Below are 22,176 nucleotides of genomic sequence, written 5' to 3' on the forward strand. Positions count from 1 at the left end.
GCCGAGCATTAGGGCTTTCCGTTGCACACTCGACATTATTTGCGCGTATTTTTGTAATTTTCATTATTTCCTCCCATATAGGGGCACCATAGAGAAGAGTCGATTCGATTAATCTGTATAGCATCTTCCTCTTTAACGAATTCTGCTCGTTAATCGACGACATAATTCTCTAAAGCTGTACCAGGTTGTTTAGGCTTCTTTGGCAGCAACGCTGCCAAAGGCGTGACTTGCAACGTATCATATATATTTTATCCGAATTCTACCCTCAAATACAAGAAGCATTTTTTGATTTCTATTCGAAAAGTGACTTCTTTATGTTGCCGTGTTTCTACAGAGGATGACTGCTTGCGTCTTCTGGGTCCAATTTCAATGGATGATTCGTGAGCTATATTTCACATGTACGAATTGCTGACTTCATATCTTGCAGCATTTCCTCCATACCTTCGCAGTACTCGACCAATGCTAAATCACCAGCGTATCCGGTAAGGATTACTTTCTGAGATCTCCCGCTTCCATGATCGGGCCGTACTTTCCACTGAAGAGAGCCCACGGGTGAACCCCGTGGAATACCCATCGCCATACAGAGCTTTGTCTCCTCGTAGACTTTTACTATCCTGTTGTGGGAGTAGTCTATTATTAGGTTCCTCAAGTAACTTGAAATACGATGATTGTCGGGTTCTGCGATCAGACACAACCATGACGCGATGTTTAACGTGTTCTTTACGTCTAGCGTGATCGGCGCGCACCAACTCTTTTCTTCATAATCTAAGATTGCTTCCTCCGACGGTTGTGGCAACCTCCAAAACTAGCGACATGACGTGGATTGTTTATTTCCCCTTCCTAAAACCGAACTACATGTCGAATAGTGGTTGCCTGGCTGTCAGCTTCTCCTCAAGACGTCCTTTGATGAGGTGTTCATACAGTTTGACCGGGACGTCAATGAGACAAACCCCTCTATATGACCCGGCTTGATTAGCTTTATTTTAGTGTTTAAATAGTAACAGTAACTTAGCTGTTTTCCAGGAATTTAAGAACTGCTGGTTTTCCAGTAGCTCCTTGCATAGTGCTGAGTCATGACTGCTTCGGCGCCCAATCCGTCGAAGGAACTGCTGCAAACCATTACTTCGCGAGAGGTGTGGTTCCTTCTTCAGTCATCTAGCTCCCAGTCCTTATCCATCGGTAGGCAGCAAAACTCCTAGCCTTTATCCATTAATATTTCGCAAATTTTATGCATTCATTTTTTTCCCCGTGCCTTTCCTTCTCCTTAATCATTTCAACAATCCATCCCTCTGTTGCATCCCAGTTTCCGTTGCTTCCCACCATTGTTTCGACGTCAAGCGCAGACGCAAGCACTCCTCCTTCCCCCTCCTCCTCCCCTCTTTCATTTCCACCTTTATTCGTTGCTCGTTTTAGTTTTCGCATTTAGAAGAACGTATATTTTACTGCGTCCCTTCATCCGCATTGCCAGCCCTCGTCGATCTCCCCAATCTTGAACTTGTTCAAATATGGAGCAAGGCATCAGTGTCCTATTATAAACTGTCACATAATACATACCTAATCTCTCCGTATTCCGTGTCCATATAGTTCTCCAGTTTCGGTATCATTCTCCCTATTTACTTCCCCTCCGACACCTTACTCCGCTCTCCCTGCCACCTCGCTATCTTGTTCCCTGCAATATCTCTCTCGTTTCTCCCTTGCTCAAACACATACTTCTACCCTTGCATCAGTCAGTCAACTTAAATCTTCGTTGGCAGTACCTCTAATGCTGTGGTGCTTACCGTTCGTATACGCTTCATACTGGAATTTTCTCTGTCTGCTTTAACCGACAGCTATTCCACCCATGTCGGTGGTTTTTGTTAGAGGCATATCAAACTTTATGCAATCTTACTCCCACTTCCACCATTCCTACCTTCTAACTTGAACTGGTACTCTGTCTGCTTTAACCGACAGTTATTCAACACACTTCGGTGGTTTTTGTCAGAGGCATATTAAACTTTATGCAACTTTACTCTCACTTGTACCATTCCCACCTTCTAACTTGAACTAATTGTTTGCCCCTTTCGCCCGCGGTTTCTGCATTCCACAGGGTGTTTGAATGGTGTTAAATGTTTCCACGGGGTGTTCATTGAAGTCTCTCGGTATGATAATATTCTTTTTATTCGCTCTTACGTACATAGTTCTTAAGCTTTTCCATCTAGTTTTCGAATTCAAACGCTTTTCTGCTTGACGAAAAATAGAAAGGGTATACCGCGGCTCCGTCCTCTTCCTCACTCTCTGATATCCTACTAGCTATAGTGTTTCTGTTACATACCTTTATTTCCGCACCTTTCCCTCCTCAGTTATCGAATTATCTTGCAGCTTTCCCGTGTTTGGTTCTGATATTAAACATACATATATCTATTTGTTTTTCTTTAATTGTTTGGTGTAGTATATCTATTGCTTCTCTCCTTCTTCTTTCGTTCTCAGTCCTTAATATTTCCACAAATTCTCTGCAATAGCTACACCTCATGCTGTCTGTTCGGTATTCCTCGGAATTAGAAAAATCTTTTCTCACATTTCTTTGCAGTGTATTCCACTTTGTTACATTTTAGGCATTTCCTTTCCATATTTATTTTCTGCTTGCAGATTTCCGTCTTATTTACTAACTTCTAGCAATTTTTACATCTACTCGGTGTTATTTTCTCCGTAACCCTGCAACTGTTTCATTTTTTCTCGTCATTTCTACGTACTCATATGTAAGTCCTTTTTTGTTTTCGTTTTCTATTATGGTAATAATAATTTCCTGTTGCATGCCAATTTCCTCTTTGTATTTGTTAATTACTTTATGTCCTCTTTTGTTTCTTTAATCAGCTCCCTAATTGTCAAATGTTTTTTCTTTGTAATCTTTTCCACTTTGGCCTTTCCATTTAACTCCGTATTCATATCCTGTTTGAGCCGTTCTATGGTACTTTGCACCTTGCAACAATGTTTACTTTTAGGAAACCCGTTTTGTTGTTTCCTGCCTGGTTATCCTCAAATCGTAGTTCTCTATACGGTTGTTTTCCATTGTTTTAGCCGCATTTGAGGAGCTCTCGCTGTTATTTCCTTCTTCACTCTCTGCTCAAATTTCTGTTGTTTAATTCTACCATTTTTCTGAGTGTTCTTTCTATTTAACCATGTTTTTTCGTTACTGTTTTTTTGGAAATAATCACCTCCAGATTTTTATTCTTTATCATATCCTCAAATACCTTCCTTATTGTATTTCCTTTAATCGTTTCCTCTGCTTCCATATGATTTTTTTCTCATTCTTTCCCTCTGTTTGTTGACGAGTTTTCTAATAATATTTTTGACACTCATATACCCTGTTTTGCCCTAATCATCCTCTTTCCCTTGTTCAAAATCCCTGTCACCCATACTGATTTCTCCAGTATGTCCTCTTCGTCCTCGATCTTGTTTGTTATTTGAATTGGTTTCCAGTCCTCAAGTTTTCCTTACGTGATTCCATCTTTCAATTGGGTATACTCTTGCAATAGTATTTTTTAGTACTTTTGTTCATGTCAATATTTTTTCAACAATGAGTGTCGTGTCTGCAATATTTTCCATTTGCGATCCCATATTTGATCGTGGTGTTCTTGTAGGTAGCAATCGGCCACTCTACCTTTAATATCTTCATTAACTTATTGTAATCTTTCTTCTATCCAATCAGTTCCATTATCCAATCCTCCTTCTCTATCTCTTTCGTCGTGGCATCCTACGGTTATTTTTCCTGATGTTTCATCTTCAAGAAATATCCCGTGTTCGTACATAAATTAGTTGTCTATTAATTTACGCGTTTTTCTCGAATTAAACCTTTCTCCTTATAGCCTTAAATTTGCTGACTCTTCCTGAATATATTTTTTTTCAAATTGACTTTGTCCCTCACTATTTCAGTTTTGTTCCTTCCATTGCCATACTATATCCGATCATCTCAAATAGTTCTTCCGTATTTTTGTTCTTTTCCTGTCGAACTACCCAAAGACGTCTTTTTTAGGAAGAATCTTCTCCTAAAAATACCGCATTCCATTTCTTCATTCTTGCCTCCTCCATCCCTCTCCTACACATCTTTGACTTTGACTTCAATCGATTAATTACTGTTCCCAGAATCCATGGAACAGTTTATCAACTCAGGGCGGGATTTTTCAGTGCCGTTACCTTCCTGGTCTGACTTAAACGATTCTTACGACACATAAATCCCTCCACTACAACAAAATGGAAACACTGGGAACTGGGAAATGGAACACACAACTGGGAAAATTGTTCATATCGAGCTTTTTTTTAAATTGAGGTTTAAGGGAATATGCTAAACAGACATTCTGAGCTTGGCACATAACGATCTAAGATGCTCACGTTGTGTGGGGTTATCTCTCCTGATCTGCAAGTAGCCCACCGACTAAACCCCCCTTATCCTCAGTTCATCCAAAACCACAGTCAAGCATTACATCGGATCATTTTTATACTAATTTAACGTTTTTGTTTCCTTCTTTTCCTTTTTGATTTCGTTAAAAATTGCCCTATTGATTGTATCCAATTTATCATTAAACTTTAGTTCGAGTTGGACTCTGAGGCCATTCCATCTGGAGCAAAGAAACAAGTTTTCTGGTGTATTCGTCTCCTCACAATACCAATATTTGGAATTATGCTTTTTGCCAATTCCATGTAAATATGTACTGAATATACCGCGGCCAATAAAAGTTTGTGTTGTAAAACGACCTGTAAACACTAATTTCTTGAATAACCGTTCCTTTATGTCCCGGATAAAGAACCTGTCCCATCCTTTGTAGTTATCCCATTCCGTTTGCCATTGGGCGTATGTTTCAAGTCTAATTTCCCATTTAATCACGTTATTTTTGTCTGTTGTGTGTAATTTAGATAATTGTTGAATTCTGTGTATTATTGAGATGGTGTCTGCCAAAATGAGTAGACTTTCTGTTGGTGCCGTTCTGTAAGCTTAAGTTATTCTGATAGCGAGAACTCTATTGGCTTTTTCCAACATCTTTCTACAGGACTCGTACTCTTGGGTCTCCGACCAAATGGGTTCCGGATAAGTCAGGATGAAATTTACAGTCGATGTTATGAATTCTTTTTTGGCTACTCGGCCCTCCAATGTTACGCATGATTCTTGAGAGAATCGTCGGAAGAACCAATACTTTCCTACAAGTATTGTATACGTGGCATGACATGCGCATATTTGTTCGTACCGAACTCACGTGTGTTGAACTAACCAGATCAATTATATCTCTTTCAAATTAGGTTTTTCGTTGAAGGTATGAAGCGACCTACCTTATGATGTTTTAAAAATGATGACATGACGTTACATCTTTGACAGGTATCAATAAACAGTCTGACGTGTTTCTAAGTTTGGACCGGAGTGAATTATTCAAATTTCAATGATAACCGGTGCGAGTTTACTTCTAAATTAAGTTTATTGTTAAAAATTATATGACGAATTTGCTCAATGAATTGAATTTGGAGGTTAACTTTTATCAATTTCGTTGGTGCAAGGATCTGTTATGCAAATATTTAGGTGTTTCCACGCTGTTTTGTCAGCCTTTATATCAAGTGTTAAAAAGCATTTACCTACCTGACACTAACCCAGTTTGGGAATGTTGGGAATTACATGTACTGTACCTAACATACTTTTTGCGGCAATATTTAATTAGTCTTCAGTATTTCATTTATTTCTGTCCATCATAGTTTTATATATTTATTTATGTCAGCTGCTTTTAGTAAGGGATATGGCACTTTTGCGCTAAAGCTATTTTAGGTAAATCGATTTATTTAAAATAGTCTTATTTTGGGCAGTGTATACCTTAAGTGTTAAATAATTATAAAAGTGTATTAGCTCACCGTGCAAAAGTTTGTAAATATGTATGAAAATTTTGCTATAGTACGTAATATTCACATTCCAAATAAATGAATATGATTATGAATTGTATCCGTTATTTAATCGAATTTGATACTGTTCGCGACTATTTCTGTATGAAATGGATTTAAATATTAAAAGCAAGAGAGCTGAAGCTGAATAATTTTTGCCTTTTTTGGGATAATCGTTGCTGATCAGTTATAAAACTGAGAAAACCTAACAGGGTTGAGGACCAGCCCAGGTAATAGGCAATTACTTCTGATATGTTTTATTTCGTTTAATAAAATATTTACAAATCTGTTTGGTAACTAAACTTCCACTTCATTTAATTATTTTGTTTGAATAATTGAAAAGGCCAACAATGTATCTACAATAAAACTTTTACACAAAACGAAAATAGTATCACAGAATAGACCGCATTCAAACTGTCATGTCTTAACCCCTTGGCCACGGTCAGCGGTTGGTAAAGCGCTAAATCCTCTCTGGCACTATTCCATCCAATCACAAGTTCATCCTTGTTGGTTCTTTGCAGCCACGTATACAACGGCTGAAAATACTCTAGCAAAGGTTCTGCAGACAGCTTATCACTGCCACCTTTCGTTAACATTTTAGTTACATCTTTCCAATGACGCGCTTTACCTACACGCAGAATATCACTGGAAGGTCCAGACATAATTGTATCATGAAGTAGAGAAAAATGGAACTATTACCTTAATACCCTTCCAGCTTCTCTGGATCTATAAACGTCACAAGTATTTAACGGACCTTTGTGTCCCGCAGCCTCACACATGGCTTTATGAATTTGGAACTCCAGTAGCAAAGCAACGTAATATTTAACGTAGGGTATATCTGCAGGGATGTGTCTCTTGGCAGCTGCATCAAAGTGACTTTCAGAGCGAGGTAGTGGTGGCACTATTCCTTGGTACCTCAATCTGAGGTTCCACCAGTTGGAGTTCATTTTAGTTACTCCGTGTTCAAAAATGTGAGTTCTCCACTGAAAGAAAAATGTTTCTGTATGTAAATTTATGTTTTAATTTCAGTGTTGGAAAAAGTTTAAAACAATTCGTGTTATTTGTTTAGTAGTTTTTTTTAGCATTAAACTAAGTAGGTACAATATAATATTTCTGGGATTTTACCTGGTCAACTAAATACGCAAAGGGTGCATAAGCAACCTTTTTCAAAGCCATTAACATGAGGAAATTCATGTTCCATTCATAGACCTCTGTATTGTTTTTGGTCAAACCTATTTTAGTGAAATGTGCAGGATTTGTCACTGATAGTAGGACTGCGTTGGACACACCTTCGTGGAAACCTGAAATTTCGAAAATTTATTGTAATGCTTTTCGGAGATTTTAATCCAAGAACGCAAATGAAATGGGCGATTTTGGTGCAAAGTTAGCGCTTATGGTATGGAATGCATCTATAGTGGGAATTCGCGTGAGTGTCAATTTCCTACAACACTTAAGGGTGTTATTTTGTGACATCCGTGGTATCTTTAGAGCGAGGTATTGCTGTAACTTTCATTATTTTAAATCAAAATTATAGCTCTGCCCCATTTATATCCGATGGAACTAAGTATACAGGGTTGTTCATCTTACCCGTTCATTAAAAAGTTAATAGGATCTAAAAGTAATGCAAATTTGAAAATTTGAAGTAACTTCCACGCGTACAATTTTTAAAAATATTTTCAACTTCCTGCCACTTCCGGTTTAACCGGAAATAGTTGTCAACTTGTTTATTTCAAATAGGCTCTCTACTATATTAGTTTATTTTTCAATTCTAGGTAAGATTTCGGACACATTTTCTGTATAATGTCCTCTATTTAGCCTTTATCGCTTTTGAGATATTCGGCCTTGAATTAAAAACTTGCCTCCGTAATGATCAATTTTAATATTGCATATATCCGCAGTCATTAAAGACTAAATCTTCATATTTCGCAGGATGTCAATACATAATCAAAAGTTTACACTCTTGCTATTTATATGTCTTAGTATTATACAGTATGTCCAAAATTGACCTTCTAACATTCATATTTATTGACATAAAGTTGTAAATATTAAAAAATACCAGACAATACAGATAAACATCCGAAAAAATAGCTCTACGAACAATAACGAAGATCATACATCCAAACAACCCTTTACACAACCCACCGACACAACCATTGTACGACAAAACCAATTTGAGTTGAATAACAGAAAGGCACAAAACTCTACAGTTAAAGTTTAAAGACCAAAGGGATAAATGGGAAAAACTGAAACTCCTCTGCCTGACAAGACCCCCCCCAGGACTCACGGTACTCACACCCGAAACAGACACTACTTGAATACTTCATTAACTTACAATAGGAATTACGTACAGGCATCTTCTTTCCTTTTGCATGTTAAAATAATATTGTTTTGTGTTTTGATTGAATGGAAGCAAAGGGGAACCATTGTAATATAGAGTAAGGTATGAGACTATATATTACAACTAAAAACCAATAGAAAAACAACAGTAACAACCTAGACATACTAAACCCACTGTGCTTAACAAGACATTCCCGCTCCCATTTTCCTGCACCCAAACTGTTAGAGTATTTTCATACCTAAAATCATATCCTAATTTCATTAGAATTCATAAATTTAATTTCCAATGTAACATTTTTTTTCTTTTTTTGTCTTTCGTAATTCATAATTTAACTTATAAGAATCCATAATTTAATTTATATTAATGTCCAAATATGACTAGGTTAAGTTGAAAATACTCTAAACAAGAGCAGAAAGACCTAACGGTCGATAGCGTATTTCCTAGGAAATAAAAATGATGATGATTATTATTATTATTATTATTATTATTAAAAAATAATAATACACATCGAAATTAGATTGTTTTCAAATTCGTGTTACTTTTAGATCCTAGTAAACTTTTAATGAACGGGTTGGGTGAGTAACCCTGTATAAAAATAAAAAATTTTTATAGAAGGTATGAAACGATAATAAAACTTAAAAAATAAGTTATGTTTTGCTAGGCAGTTTCTCTACCCGTTTTTAGTTTCCCGATTTACAATGTTTCTTTTAAAACGAAATATCTTAAACAGTTCTTCCTACGATAATTTATCAAGAGTACTCTTACATGTAATTTTACACAAAAATCATTTTGCGATGACAAATTGTCATAAAAGTTAAGGGATATAAAAGTATGTTAAGTAAATAAGACTCCCCCCTTGGTTCCACACGCTATTGCGCGTTTCTTGGCGGGCGCCTCTGAACGGCCGTAGCTCTCGTAGGACGCGTTTACGGACCCATGTCTCTACCAACTTTTCTTCAAATTTTCGAATGTAAAGTTAGTTCTTAAAATGCATTCCCATATTTCATTTACACCCTGTATAGTTATAGAATGCAGCCAGAAGCAAGCTGTCCCCAAAAATTCAAAATTAAAATTAATTTTTTTTTAATTATACTTATTTTTCAGTGCAAATGGATTTTGTCCTCGAAAAAACAATGAATCTCTACCTGGATTTGCTCCGTTTCTGTATAGAAAAGGTTGGTCGGCATAATATAGGTAGTATTGAATATGAGCCATCTCGTGGTGGGTGGTTATTAAATTCTCCATGTTAGTTTCGGTGCATTGCTTAATCCTGAAAACATTTCGGTATCTATTATTTATAAATCTATTAAACATGAAAGTGTTTAACATATACGAGGTGTCTACATGTTTCGTTTTTCACATTCAGTGGAGCATGGGAGTACCAAAGTGACGTTTATTTCATTTTTAATCGGGCGATTCCTGAATATATTCCTCATATCATAGTTTATGGACTAAATCGTAACACGTGGACAGATACATAATCGTAATCGGAAGAAGATTTACCTTAAAAAATGTGATAATTCAACACGGGGCATAAAACAAGAAACAAAGCTGATGATGATTGTCGAAAATTTAAACATCGGATTTCAAATATTTCATTTCCTCATCGTAGAATAAGAAAATTTTCAATGATAAACTGTTAATTATTTTGAATTACCCGTTAAAGTAAACTGAAGAAAAATAGAATAGAAATTTTGGAAAAAAAAGATTTTTCCAAAATTTCAATTATTTTGGAATACCTCGGAGAATCATTAAAATTGCGCAATTTTTCTCTCATTCGACCAACCTTATATCTTTTATGATTACAAGCTCCTCATGCAAGAGCTCCATTAACGAACAACTAGTACACTATATAAAATGTACCCACCTATAATCAATTTTATTGCAAAAATCCCAAGCACTAGCCGTGCACTGCACCTTTCTAACATTGGGTTTCTCAATCATTGAAAACCGCCAAAACTCAGGCGGCATCGGTTTGAGCCCCAAAGATGTATAGAACTCCTCTGCAACCTGAAATATCCTAAAATTTACAGGATAATCATTTTAACCCCATTACACCTGTTTTATCCGGCACTCAAACCTCAAAGGTGTGTACCCCTGGGCAACCATCTCATCACTAACATCAAATTGAGCAAAATCCGGAAATGGGGCAACAAGGTCATAAATTTTGCTCCATTCTTGGGCCCACAAATCACCCATAATATGCGCGGGCAAAGGTCCGTTAGGCCTCACAACGTCGGGGCCGTACTTTTTGTACAATTTGGCTCGAACGTAGGCGAAAAGTTCCTTGTAGAGTGGAAGGATTTTCTGGAAAGTACTTGCTAATTCATCCTGGAATTCCGGAGTTTCATAAGTGAGGTCTATTTCTTCTCCAGCGTTTCTAAAACCTTCGAAAAGGATTTTATAGGTTGCAGGTCAATTAATTCTTTTTACCACTGAGAGAAGCAGCTTGATTGGCCAAATCTACGTATCTCATGAATTTATTTCTCATTGGCGATCCGGTTTTGTCATGCCACTCCTTCCACAGATGAACGAGTTCCAAGTTGTTCCGTGAGTCTGCCATAAGTTCTTGGATATCGCCGAGTTCCAAATCGCAGTAAATAGCTTCCTCAACGTGAGGATTTGGTACATACGGACATATTCTCACGTGGGCATAAAGGTCTTTCATTTCGGCAATTAAATGATGGATCTGAAAATTTCAGAGTGGTTTATCGAAGTAGATATTGGGCCGTTTTGCACCTCGTTGTATTTCTCATCAGATAAAGATGCCCGGTTTTTGATGGCGAGCATTCGGACCTGCCTTCTGGCTATGGGATCTGGAAGCCGAACCCAATCAAATTCCACGGCCTTCCTCCAAGTAATTTTGTCGAATTTGGCCTAAGGAGATTTTTTTAATGATTCGACGTACCTCCCGAAAGTTTACCTTTAAAGTTTGCTCTTCAATCATTCTTCTTTTATTCGGGTCGGTCATGTTGGTGGAGTAGGCCCATTGGGCTGAGCTAACCCGGAAACACATGTTTGAAGCCTCTGTGTCATATTCTCGAAGAAACTGGAGGGCTTCGCCCAAATCAACATTGCTGCCCTGTAAGAAACTCAAATGATGGTAAGTTTTTTAAATTCCGAATACCTGAATTATAGGAATTTTTGATTGATCATGATTTTTAACTACGAGGAGTGGCCAAATGAATTAAATTATCACTCGTCAGATATCTAAACAGCCTATTGTTAATATACATTAATATTCACTCTTGTTTTTACACAGAATTAAAGCCTATGTCCGGTGTTTCGAGAACTTTTCCTCTGTGTCGTTCCGCTCTCTAATTTCGGGTCAGCACGCGCCTTATTGTTATTTGTTTAAGTGGCATGTATTGTCGTTACTGCATAATTAACAATAGCGACGAAGACTTGTTTACCGTTTTAAGGTATTCCATGGTAGTTCAAGACTTCTTGAAGCTTCGAACTGTAAATTAACACAAAAAAAAAAGACAAATGTGCCACTTTCGGGTGTGAAAAATATGAAAAAATTTTCGAAATATTCTGAAACAAAATTGAATTTTACAGTTTTGCTAATTGTTTTTGTTAATTTTTAGCCCCAGTTTGGAAGATATTTTTAGAATGTTAATAGCCTTGTATCTACTAAATAAATTTTAAAGCTCATGTATAGATTGGTATTATCTACCAAAACCAATTATCGTTAAGCTTGATTCACCTAAACTCGACCTTCGTAAATTTTGACGTCCATAGAAAATTCATTACTGTAACAACAACAGCAACCTGACGTAAGTAAATGCTTTGTATTTATTTATATACGGGAGGTTTCAGAAACAATGATACAATAGAGGTTAAGTGCTGGAGGGGAAGGGAGCGATTCAAGTAAAGTTCTTTTATAGAAAAGGTATTTAATTTCATCTTACAGGATGTCAAAGTATTTTTTATTCTCTAATTTCAATGTAAGTTTCAATTTTCGGTTTACAGACTCGAAATATTTTGGTTTTTCAATACCATAAATTCATTTAAAATATGATATCTGTTTTGAGTTTCGTAATGAAAACGACCACCTGCGGCTTACCAAGATGCAAGAATTCAATCTAGTTTTTATGTCTGTGTCGATAACTTAAATATTTTTTCGAATTCTAATACACTTAATTCTCTTACATCAGAACTCTAACCGTTCTTAAAATATTTTCAATTAAATTTTTCGATACACCGTGAAGAATTTGCTTTCATACATATTTATGCATATGTCGGAAAATTAGTAGTTCATAAGTTTTAGTATTACGGCATTAGAGTTAGCAATATAATAATGACCAACAAACTGACAGAACCATCTAGGAATGAAGAATTGTCGAACGAGGTACCACTATTCCCGCTACCAAATAGTCAAATGTCGGGGAATCCCCCCCCCCGAACACTTGAGGAATGGAGGGGGATAGACGAGAGCAGAAAATAGCCAGTCGGGATATAGAAAGGCAGAGGTACAGTCAAAAAGCAGTAAATAAGTTAGTTTGCCTTTCAACATTTTGATAATACATTAACACTTCTTAACAATGAAAAATGTTCATAATGTTAATTCGACATATGCAGGGTGATTCATTACCAATGAAACAACCAAAATTTGGAAATACTACACGTCAAATGGTGACGATTGGAGAAAATATGTCTTATCCGAAAGTTGATAGTTTGGGAAATATACAGTATTGAAAGTTAAAATTTTAATTCATTTTTTTAATGTTTTTTTCAAAAAAAACATTGAGGTTGCACTCCTTGAAATTTGTAAAATAAGGTTTTAGGTGACGAGTGAGGTACCATTTTGCAATTTCCGCTTTGCTAATAGATTGTTATATTTATAGATTAAAAATTATCAAATTTAAACATAGTGTTGGTTAAATAGATTTTTTTCGAAAACAGATCAAGATATCGAGATAAAACAAGAATATATATATATTTCTTTTGTTATCATTATTTTATTAATACATGTTACAAACCGTCGCACAATTAAGGTTACAAGGATAATAAGCAACCCTTGTCAAATAGATTTTAAAAAGAAAAAAAAGACGGGGGTTGGAGAGGGGGTTCTCTTGTTAGAAGCCGAACCTGTCGCCAAATTCCAGTGAATTGTATTTATTCAATCGACTGGAATATCTAGAGAAATCCAAGAGATTCACCGCGAGGTGGAAGGATATATAGGGCGAGTCGGGAGGATCGTGCCAAACTTCAGAAGCGTGTTGTAGATGAAAAATAAATGTAAAAAAACTCAAATGTTGTTATCCGATTTTGGTTTGTTTACAAGTTATAGCGTAAATAAAATTAAAACATGAAATTTTAAAAAATTATAAATTTCATAAGAAATTCCATAAATTAACGTTTGGATATCATAGTAAATGTTCAAAAATATTGCCATTAACTTCTAAACATTTTCGGCTTCGTCTATGAAGAGCATTCGTTGCGCTCCTGATTGTCTCATCTCTTTTTTTAATAACAGCTGCAGCATTTCTAATGCGTTGAATTAGTGCATCTTGAGTGTCCACTTTTACTCTGTACACTTCAGTTTTAAACCAACCCCACAAACAATTGTCTAGTGGTGTGAGGTCTGGAGACCTTGGAGGTCAACTAATAGGGCCACCACGACCAATCCAACGTCCAGGAAAGGTACGTTTACGGTAAATAGAATCCTAGTTAAAAAATTTTATTTACGCTATAACTTGTAAACAAACGAAAATCGGATAACAACATTTGAGTTTTTTTACATTTATTTTTCATGTACAACACGCTCCTGAAGTTTGGCACGATCCTCCCGACTCACCCTGTATAACGAAGAAATTGTTTCTCTTTTAAATTTGGAATCAAATTTCATTTTAGACATATAGGGCAAAATGTTATTAACTATAGATTCTAAAAAATATATTATAAATAGAGTCCTCTGTTAACAAAGCGAAAATGACAAAACGTATCTCAGTCATTACTTAAAAAAAAACATTATTTTATACATTTTTAAGTGTCTATCCGAGATATTTTCAGTATGCCGAAAAAATTATATAATATATAATATAGTAATTAAAACTTTATCTTCCAACACCTTGTATATAACCAAAACTATCAACTTTCGGAATAACCATGTTTCCTCCAATCGTTACCATTTAACATATAGTATTGAGAGCTTTCGTTTGTCTTTTTGTGAATGAATCACCTTGTCTGTAGTTACGAACTTTTAAAGAACAAGTAGCTTTAAAAAAAAAATAAAATAAAATTTCTAACAACTACTTTAATGTAGAACGTCAGTTTGGAACAAGAATCCTCGTCGAAAACTATTTTACCTGTTTATATACTTATGAAATGCAATATAAGCATAAATAATTTTTAATGCGTAATTGGATCCTATAACTTACCAGAAACAGCATATACAAGAATTTATCATATAACTCTGTACAGGGTGAGTAGTAACAGAACCGACAGAGAGCAAGTGCGTGTGAAAACCATCAAAATATGACGATTTCTTGATTTTTTTTACAGTTAATTCGAAGTTGGATTGTAAATTTTTAAAAAACGGCATAAATCAATAATGCGTTATCGCGACCTAACTAAATTTGGAAAATGTTTTATTTTTATCAACGTCTTTAATTGGTAGAAACGTAAAATCGATAGCTGCTCAATAAGGACTGAATTAGGAGTAAGGTAAAGTCCAAAAGAGTTTGGATTCTTTATCTGTAAAGTAATTAGCAAACGAACAACACCATTTAATAGCAAATTAAAATTATAAAATTTGTAATTCCCTTCAAAATTAGGCGAAAACCTTATCATTTTTAACAAAATCCCAGCTTTGTGAAATAGAACCAAACCAAATTTAAAGGGATTGCCATTTGTACAAACTATTTGTAACTTACCACAATCGTTCAAGTAACAGATATTCTAAATGTGGCATTAAATTGGCGCGATTTGTCTTAGAAATGGCTGGAAAATTTTCATTTAGTAAGAATGTTGATATGTAATCCCTTCAATGAGGTACTCATCCTAGATGCACACTCAGTATGTAAATTCAGATGACTACCATATTAACGCGGGAGTTTTATTCCATACACTACTATGTTTCTTAGCTGATCAATTGCTAGATCGTCCTTACGATAGTTTATGGAGGAAATTTTTACCTAGATTGATTGTACCTAGAAAATTCTTTCGTTTTGGAGGCCCTCCAAACAAATTTTCTAATTTCGTCGTTGGAGAAGGACATGTAGTTGTCCTTCTGATGTGATCGTTTGAAGACAACTATACGGTCTCAAACGCAATACGTGAACCAAAGCACTAGTAAGAAAACCACTTTTTATAATGCGTTCGTTACAATCAATCTCTTTGAGTGTCCTCTCTCGTCAACCAAAGTAGTATTCCGTGCAGTAGGAATAAAAATAAATATTTATTAGTTGTTAAGTTAGAAGGAAATTATTTGATTTTGGATAAAAAGGATTTTCATTCGAGCCCTTAACAAACGGTGAATGATAATATTAGTTAGTTTTAAATGCAAATAATAAGCAATTCCATTCGTACTTGGAAACAAAGTCAAATGAGAAACCGCTGAGTTCGATTGGACGAATTCAAGAAAGTACCGGATGAAATAAGAAAAGGTTATAAATAGGATGACTTGATATGTATTTGGATGAAGATACTGCGAATAAGCCATCGCGAATCAGGTTTGAGAGTGCTGATTTGCAATTGCTGAATTCGCTTTGTGTACCAATAAAGTATGGATAATACGAACCTGCCACGCCTATGTGGGCTTGCATATTCGTAATCTCCTAAAATTTCCTTATTTTTTTCTAACTTCGATATTCTTTTAAACATTTTTTGAGCGTAGTACCTTCTCCCAAAGCCTTTTTTATGTAAAAAAAAAACTAAATGCGAAAGAAAAAATATCAGGGATATCTCAATTCATATAAGTAAAAAAAATGTGAAAAAATGAAATTAACGCTTTAAAATCTGTAAAAATGGTTTTAAATGTCTGCGACCAATTAAAATCTTTGAATGAAACCTAAAGTGAGGGCCGAACATTTTTGGCGAACGCCACGTTAATTATTTATGCAACCTGCATTTCGGAAAATGAGCACGGATATGTTTATAAAATTTTGTTTTTCCTACACTTGACCCACAAATATCCCCGAAAATGTGCGCCATATATTTAGGAAAAATCCTGTTTAATCCTCTATAGCACCGGAACTAAATGTTACATTGACTGCCGTGTTCATGTTAATTTAACGGTAAAAAAGGCGCAAATGAAAGTAAAAAATTGACGAGACCTAATTCTATAATGCATTTATTCCACAATTCAGTGGCCCAATATATTATTAATTTTATAATACATAGAAAGCACCATTTGTTTCACAGGTTTATTTAATCCAGGCGTACTCTTTCCGCCTATGAATTTTGCAATGCAACAACTTGCGGTTCAAGATAGTAAAATTATTGGTATTGGAAGACCGCTATTAAGCCTGTTACTGGTGGCTTTCAGCTCATGACTCCTATCACTCACCAGTTGCAGCTGCCCTTCCTCGCTATCACCGTTAACACTTCCACACGAAACTACAATCGCAACCATTAGAACCACTAAAACGTACACTTTACACCTCATTCTGAATTTTCGAACACGAACTCTATAATGTTTTTGTTTAAACAACCGTTTCTCATCTTCAAAAAATGAAATAACAGCACTTCAAGATTTTCCACTACCATTCGGGTGTGTTCCTATATTTTAAGCGTGACAAATTATTTCCACTTGGACGCAACCCTTGGAGCGTAACATTGTCGTACCGTTTGAAGTCTGCTCGAAAGAAAGTTGTGATGGTTATGGTGTCACTAATATAGTTTTAATCAGCACTTGATACTTTATTAGATAATGATTACCGTAAATTTAAAGACTTTTGCTCTTAATGGAAAATTGTGTCCCACCTCGCCGGTCACAATATCAGCACGAGCGGTGATAACATTTTAAATTAGAGAAGAAACGTTAAATATGTGCCAATTTTACCATCTGCTATAAATATTTGTATATTCTAGAAATTCGTTGATTAACCTACTAAACTCCCCATTGCAACTAATCACACCGTATATATTTTCCGCTTCAAATAGTTCGAGAGCTCGCCGCGCGATTGCAAGTTTGTGATTCGCAAATCGAAACTAAAAGGAACCATACCACCGGCCGTTGTTTTATAATACCGGGTGAAACTCCATTGCATTTTCCGGTAATTTTGTTGCAACTTGAAGTGTTTCCTACAAACGAATTGCTTTTATTGGTTTTTGTAAAACAATCATTTTTTTTCACCACTCGCTTTAGAAAACACTGTTATTTTTATATGTTTTCTCATCATTTTTTAAACACTAGAGTAACAGGTCAATAATGACACCCGTATAGTTCATTATTTACCTATACATGGTGTCTCTAAAAGGTCTGTACAAAATTCTACCACAGATTTTTGAGGTCAAAACATGACGATTTAACCAAATTTACCTTAGTCCAAAAGTGGACGGTTTTCGAAATACAGGGCGTCAAAGTGAAAACAAAAAAAAGCAAAAAAATTCATTTCTTGGTTGGTAATGCTGCTATCTACACAAAATGTCGTATCGGGCAGTTTTTGGGGATAAGAAATCAGAATCCGTTTACGTTTTCGATGCACAATGTAGAGGGCGTTGTCAGCGCTCGATGAACCCTCTTTAAAAGGGCATAACTTTTTCATCAACCGGTATAAAATTTATTTATGACTAAACTTGTGTTTTCCTACATTTTTTAAGGAAAAAAGGTCTCTTGTTAAAAATCTCTACGAGGCTTCCTTCTTGAGATATTTGAAGCTTAAAGTTCGCTGCATGTCTTGAACAATAATTTTAATGTACTACATACAGGGTGGCGCAATAGTGTGACAAAGTACCATATCTTCCTTATTCTACAAAATAAAAAAAACTGTTCGTATAAAAGTTATACGTGAACATACAGCCTACATTTAAAAAATATTTTTTATCATATAGGGTGTTGCATAAAGACAGGTCAAAATATTTATTCATTTTATTTAACGGAACCCCCTATATATTATTGTATATTTGGATTCCTCGTAAAATTCTCTCCATGGTAGGATAATTAGTTTTAAATTAAATTGGAACGTTGTCTGCTTATGTCGACAAATGTTTAAATTTGAAGCAAAACATGGTTCCATAACATGCGCTATAACTTTGAAAGCACGTTAATTATTTTAACAAAAATTGACACAACAGAAGACAAAGGGATGCTCAAGTGCCTTGTTCAACGAATAAGTCGGTTTCTTATTCAGAATACTTTCTACAGGCCCTGCAACTTGAGAATATTCAAATTCATTTTTCTTGGAATTTTTAAATGGGACACCCTGTATTTACGAATCCTATATTGTAGAGATTTGAATCCTCTTCAACTTTTGTTAAGGTAACATTATACGCATTCCCTTTAGTTTTGGTGGAATTCTCATTTCTTTAATACGTTTGCAAATGAAACATGCTACCTCTAATACTTATTCGGAGAATACCATCTGGGTGCCAGACCACATGGCCCATCAGGCCAAAGCTAAGGGTATGCTTTGGTTGAGGAATGTGCTACTAGGTTCATACTTTTTTGAGCAAAGATTAACAGGAGAAGTGTATTTGGACTTTTTACAGAATCATCTGCCTGGCCTCTTTGCTCAAAAAACAATTGAATTTTCACAGGAAATGTAGTTTCTTCATGATGGGGCCCCGGTCCATCATACAAGGCCAATCATCAATTTTTTAACTGCAACATACCACAATCGTTGGATTGGAAGGGGAGGACCTACCGCTTGGCCGCCTAGATCACCAGATTTGACGAAAATGGATTTTTCAATATGGGGATTTGTTAAAGAACAAGTTTATAAAATACCTCCGACTACAAGAGAAGACATGAAAATTCGAATTAGAAATTGTTTTCGCAGTATATCTGTTGAAATGTGTCGAAATTTAAGTGATGCTTTTGAGAGACGTCTTGAACTTTGCATTCAAGAATATGGCAGACACTTTGAACATTTAATTAGGTAAATGTCTATATTACACAGTGTATAATATTAATAAATTTAAATTAAACAATTAATAGACATAGCATGTTTTATTTGCAAATGTATTAAAGAAATGAGAATTCCACCAAAACTAAAGGGAATGCGTATAATGTTACCTTAACAAAAGTTGAAGAGGATTCAAATCTCTACAATATAGGATTCGTAAATACAGGGTGTCCCATTTAAAAATTCCAAGAAAAATGAATTTGAATATTCTCAAGTTGCAGGGCCTGTAGCAAGTATTCTGAATAAGAAACCGACTTATTCGTTGAACAAGGCACTTGAGCATCCCTTTGTCTTCTGTTGTGTCAATTTTTGTTAAAATAATTAACGTGCTTTCAAAGTTATAGCGCATGTTATGGAACCATGTTTTGCTTCAAATTTAAACATTTGTCGACATAAGCAGACAACGTTCCAATTTAATTTAAAACTAATTATCCTACCATGGAGAGAATTTTACGAGGAACCCAAATATACAATAATATATAGGGGGTTTCGTTAAATAAAATGAATAAATATTTTGACCTGTCTTTATGCAACACCCTATATGATAAAAAATATTTTTAAAATGTAGGCTGTATGTTCACGTATAACTTTTACACGAACAGTTTTTTTTATTTTGTAGAATAAGGAAGATATGGTACTTTGTTACACTATTGCGCCACCCTGTATATATTCTTACAGTTGGTCGAAAAAAATCAAAACTTAAAAATAGTCTTCAATTCTTATCCTTTTATTTAAATTTTCATGTTTTTATTTGTGCATAACAATTTTTTGTTACTTATTCTGCTTAAATGAAATTGGACCTACTCGTACCTATTATGAGTAGTATAGGTGTTGTGGATTATTAAAGGCGCTTCAAAGTTGTGTGTAAATTTTCAAATTTTGTGCAAGTTCAATTTTTAAAATGGCCGAAGTTTACACAAATGTAGAAATGACAGATATGTTATTAGTTTATGGATTTTGGCAAGGAAATGGTCGCGAAAGTGTTTGGGTGTGCAACGAAAGGTTTCCAAATCGACGCATACCAAACCACCAAACATTTGGTGCCATCGAGAGACCACTTCGCGAAACCGGCAGCTTTATTCCTGTAACTGCTAATTATGGACGGGAACGTAGAACAAGGGTTCCTGAAATTGAAGAAGAGATTTTAGACCGAGTCACTGAAAATCCAAAATTAAGCACCAGACGCTTAGGTTTAGAAATAGGAGTATCGAAAGATGTTATTAATAGAACTTTATTTGAACAACTGCTTTATCCATACCATATCTAACAGGTACAAGACCTTTTGCCTCCGGATCTTAACCTACGACTGGTCTTCTGCCGATTTATCCATGAGCAGAGAGAATACAACATAAATTTTATTACTAATATTTTATTTACGGATGAAGCTTGTTTTTCGAGAAGTGGAATTACTAATTTACACAATGAACATGTTTATGCTGATGAGAATCCGCATGCTACGAAAGTGGTACATCGTCAACATGAATTTAAGATTAATGTGTGGACAGGAATAATTGACAATTTTATTATTGGTCCTGTCATTTTGCCGCCCCGATTAAGTGGTGAAAGTTATTTGGAACATATTCAAAATACAACCCCAGAATTATTGAAAGATCTTCCTTTACAACTTCGGCAAGATATGTGGTTTATGCACGACGGTGCTCCGCCACATTTTACTATAAATGTGCGCAACTATTTAAATCAACAGTACCCACGAAGATGGATAGGTAGAGGAAATGATGCTCCGGTACCATGGCCACCGCGCTCACCGGATTTAACTCCGATGGATTATTATTTATGGGGGACTCCAAAGTCCATGGTATACTTCACTGCCATAAATAGTGAAGAGGAACTATGGGGACGAATTCAAAATGCAGTAAACATTTTAAAGAACGACGAAGAATTGAAGAATAGAGTACATTTTAATTTCTTGCGTCGGATTAATTTTTGTATGCAAGTCAATGGTGGTCATTTCGAACATCTACTAAAAGTATAATTTTTTCGTGTTTATGTTTGGTATCTATGTTTTCTAGTAATTTGTAACCTGTTTTTAAGTTTTGATTTCTTTCGATCCAACTGTAAGAATAGATATGTAGTACATTAAAATTATTGTTCAAGACATGCAGCGAACTTTAAGCTTCAAATATCTCAAGAAGGAAGCCTCGTAGAGATTTTTAACAAGAGACCTTTTTTCCTTAAAAAATGTAGGAAAACACAAGTTTAGTCATAAATAAATTTTATACCGGTTGATGAAAAAGTTATGCCCTTTTAAAGAGGGTTCATCGAGCGCTGACAACGCCCTCTACATTGTGCATCGAAAACGTAAACGGATTCTGATTTCTTATCCCCAAAAACTGCCCGATACGACATTTTGTGTAGATAGCAGCATTACCAACCAAGAAATGAATTTTTTTGCTTTTTTTTGTTTTCACTTTGACGCCCTGTATTTCGAAAACCGTCCACTTTTGGACTAAGGTAAATTTGGTTAAATCGTCATGTTTTGACCTCAAAAATCTGTGGTAGAATTTTGTACAGACCTTTTAGAGACACCCTGTAGATCGAACCAATCACAGTGTCGTCATCATTCCTTGCTTTTTTGTTTATGGTTGCCATGAAAACGAATATCAAATAAAATGCCATCTTTGACGTTATGATTTAAGTTCATTATTTTTTTGTGTTTTAAATTTAATTTATGCGTAATTTAAACATGTTTGTTGTAATTTTACAAAATCTACTAGTGGAAAAAATCGGATACAAGTATCATCAGTTCAAATTGAAACATAAAGATCATGCAAGTAAGATAAGATCGCATGAAGTTTAATATGCCTCCGACAAAAACCAATGAAGTTGATTGCAAGACTAGAAACTGATGTA

General features: G+C 35.3%; 2 protein-coding genes across 3 annotated transcripts in view; one reads left to right on the forward strand and one right to left on the reverse strand.

Annotated features, from left to right (window-relative positions):
* Positions 1–936: 936 nt before the first annotated feature.
* Positions 937–22,176, forward strand: part of p47 (NSFL1 cofactor p47) — a 42,145-nt gene continuing 20,905 nt past the window's right edge. The window contains exon 1 of the mRNA XM_066296188.1: positions 937–946. The gene's annotated coding sequence lies outside the window, so the exon portion shown is untranslated. The remainder of the gene's footprint in view (positions 947–22,176) is intronic.
* Positions 6,140–17,423, reverse strand: LOC136346745 (angiotensin-converting enzyme-like). Of its 2 annotated transcripts, XM_066296130.1 has the most exons (11): positions 17,290–17,367; positions 16,746–16,957; positions 11,154–11,312; positions 10,970–11,107; positions 10,664–10,919; positions 10,311–10,617; positions 10,098–10,250; positions 9,376–9,500; positions 7,018–7,193; positions 6,592–6,875; positions 6,140–6,537 (listed from the first exon to the last, which is right to left on the reverse strand). In XM_066296130.1, exons 2-11 carry the CDS (start codon positions 16,842–16,844, stop codon positions 6,249–6,251), a joined length of 1,986 nt encoding a protein of 661 aa, XP_066152227.1. In that variant the 5' UTR covers positions 16,845–16,957; positions 17,290–17,367; the 3' UTR covers positions 6,140–6,248. The 2 variants fall into 2 exon arrangements, with proteins under 2 accessions (XP_066152227.1, XP_066152228.1); XM_066296131.1 differs by having other exon boundaries at positions 10,667–10,919; positions 16,746–17,423.

This window comes from Euwallacea fornicatus, chromosome 24, assembly GCF_040115645.1.
Source record: "Euwallacea fornicatus isolate EFF26 chromosome 24, ASM4011564v1, whole genome shotgun sequence".
In the NCBI taxonomy this organism is placed as follows: Eukaryota; Metazoa; Arthropoda; class Insecta; order Coleoptera; family Curculionidae; genus Euwallacea; species Euwallacea fornicatus.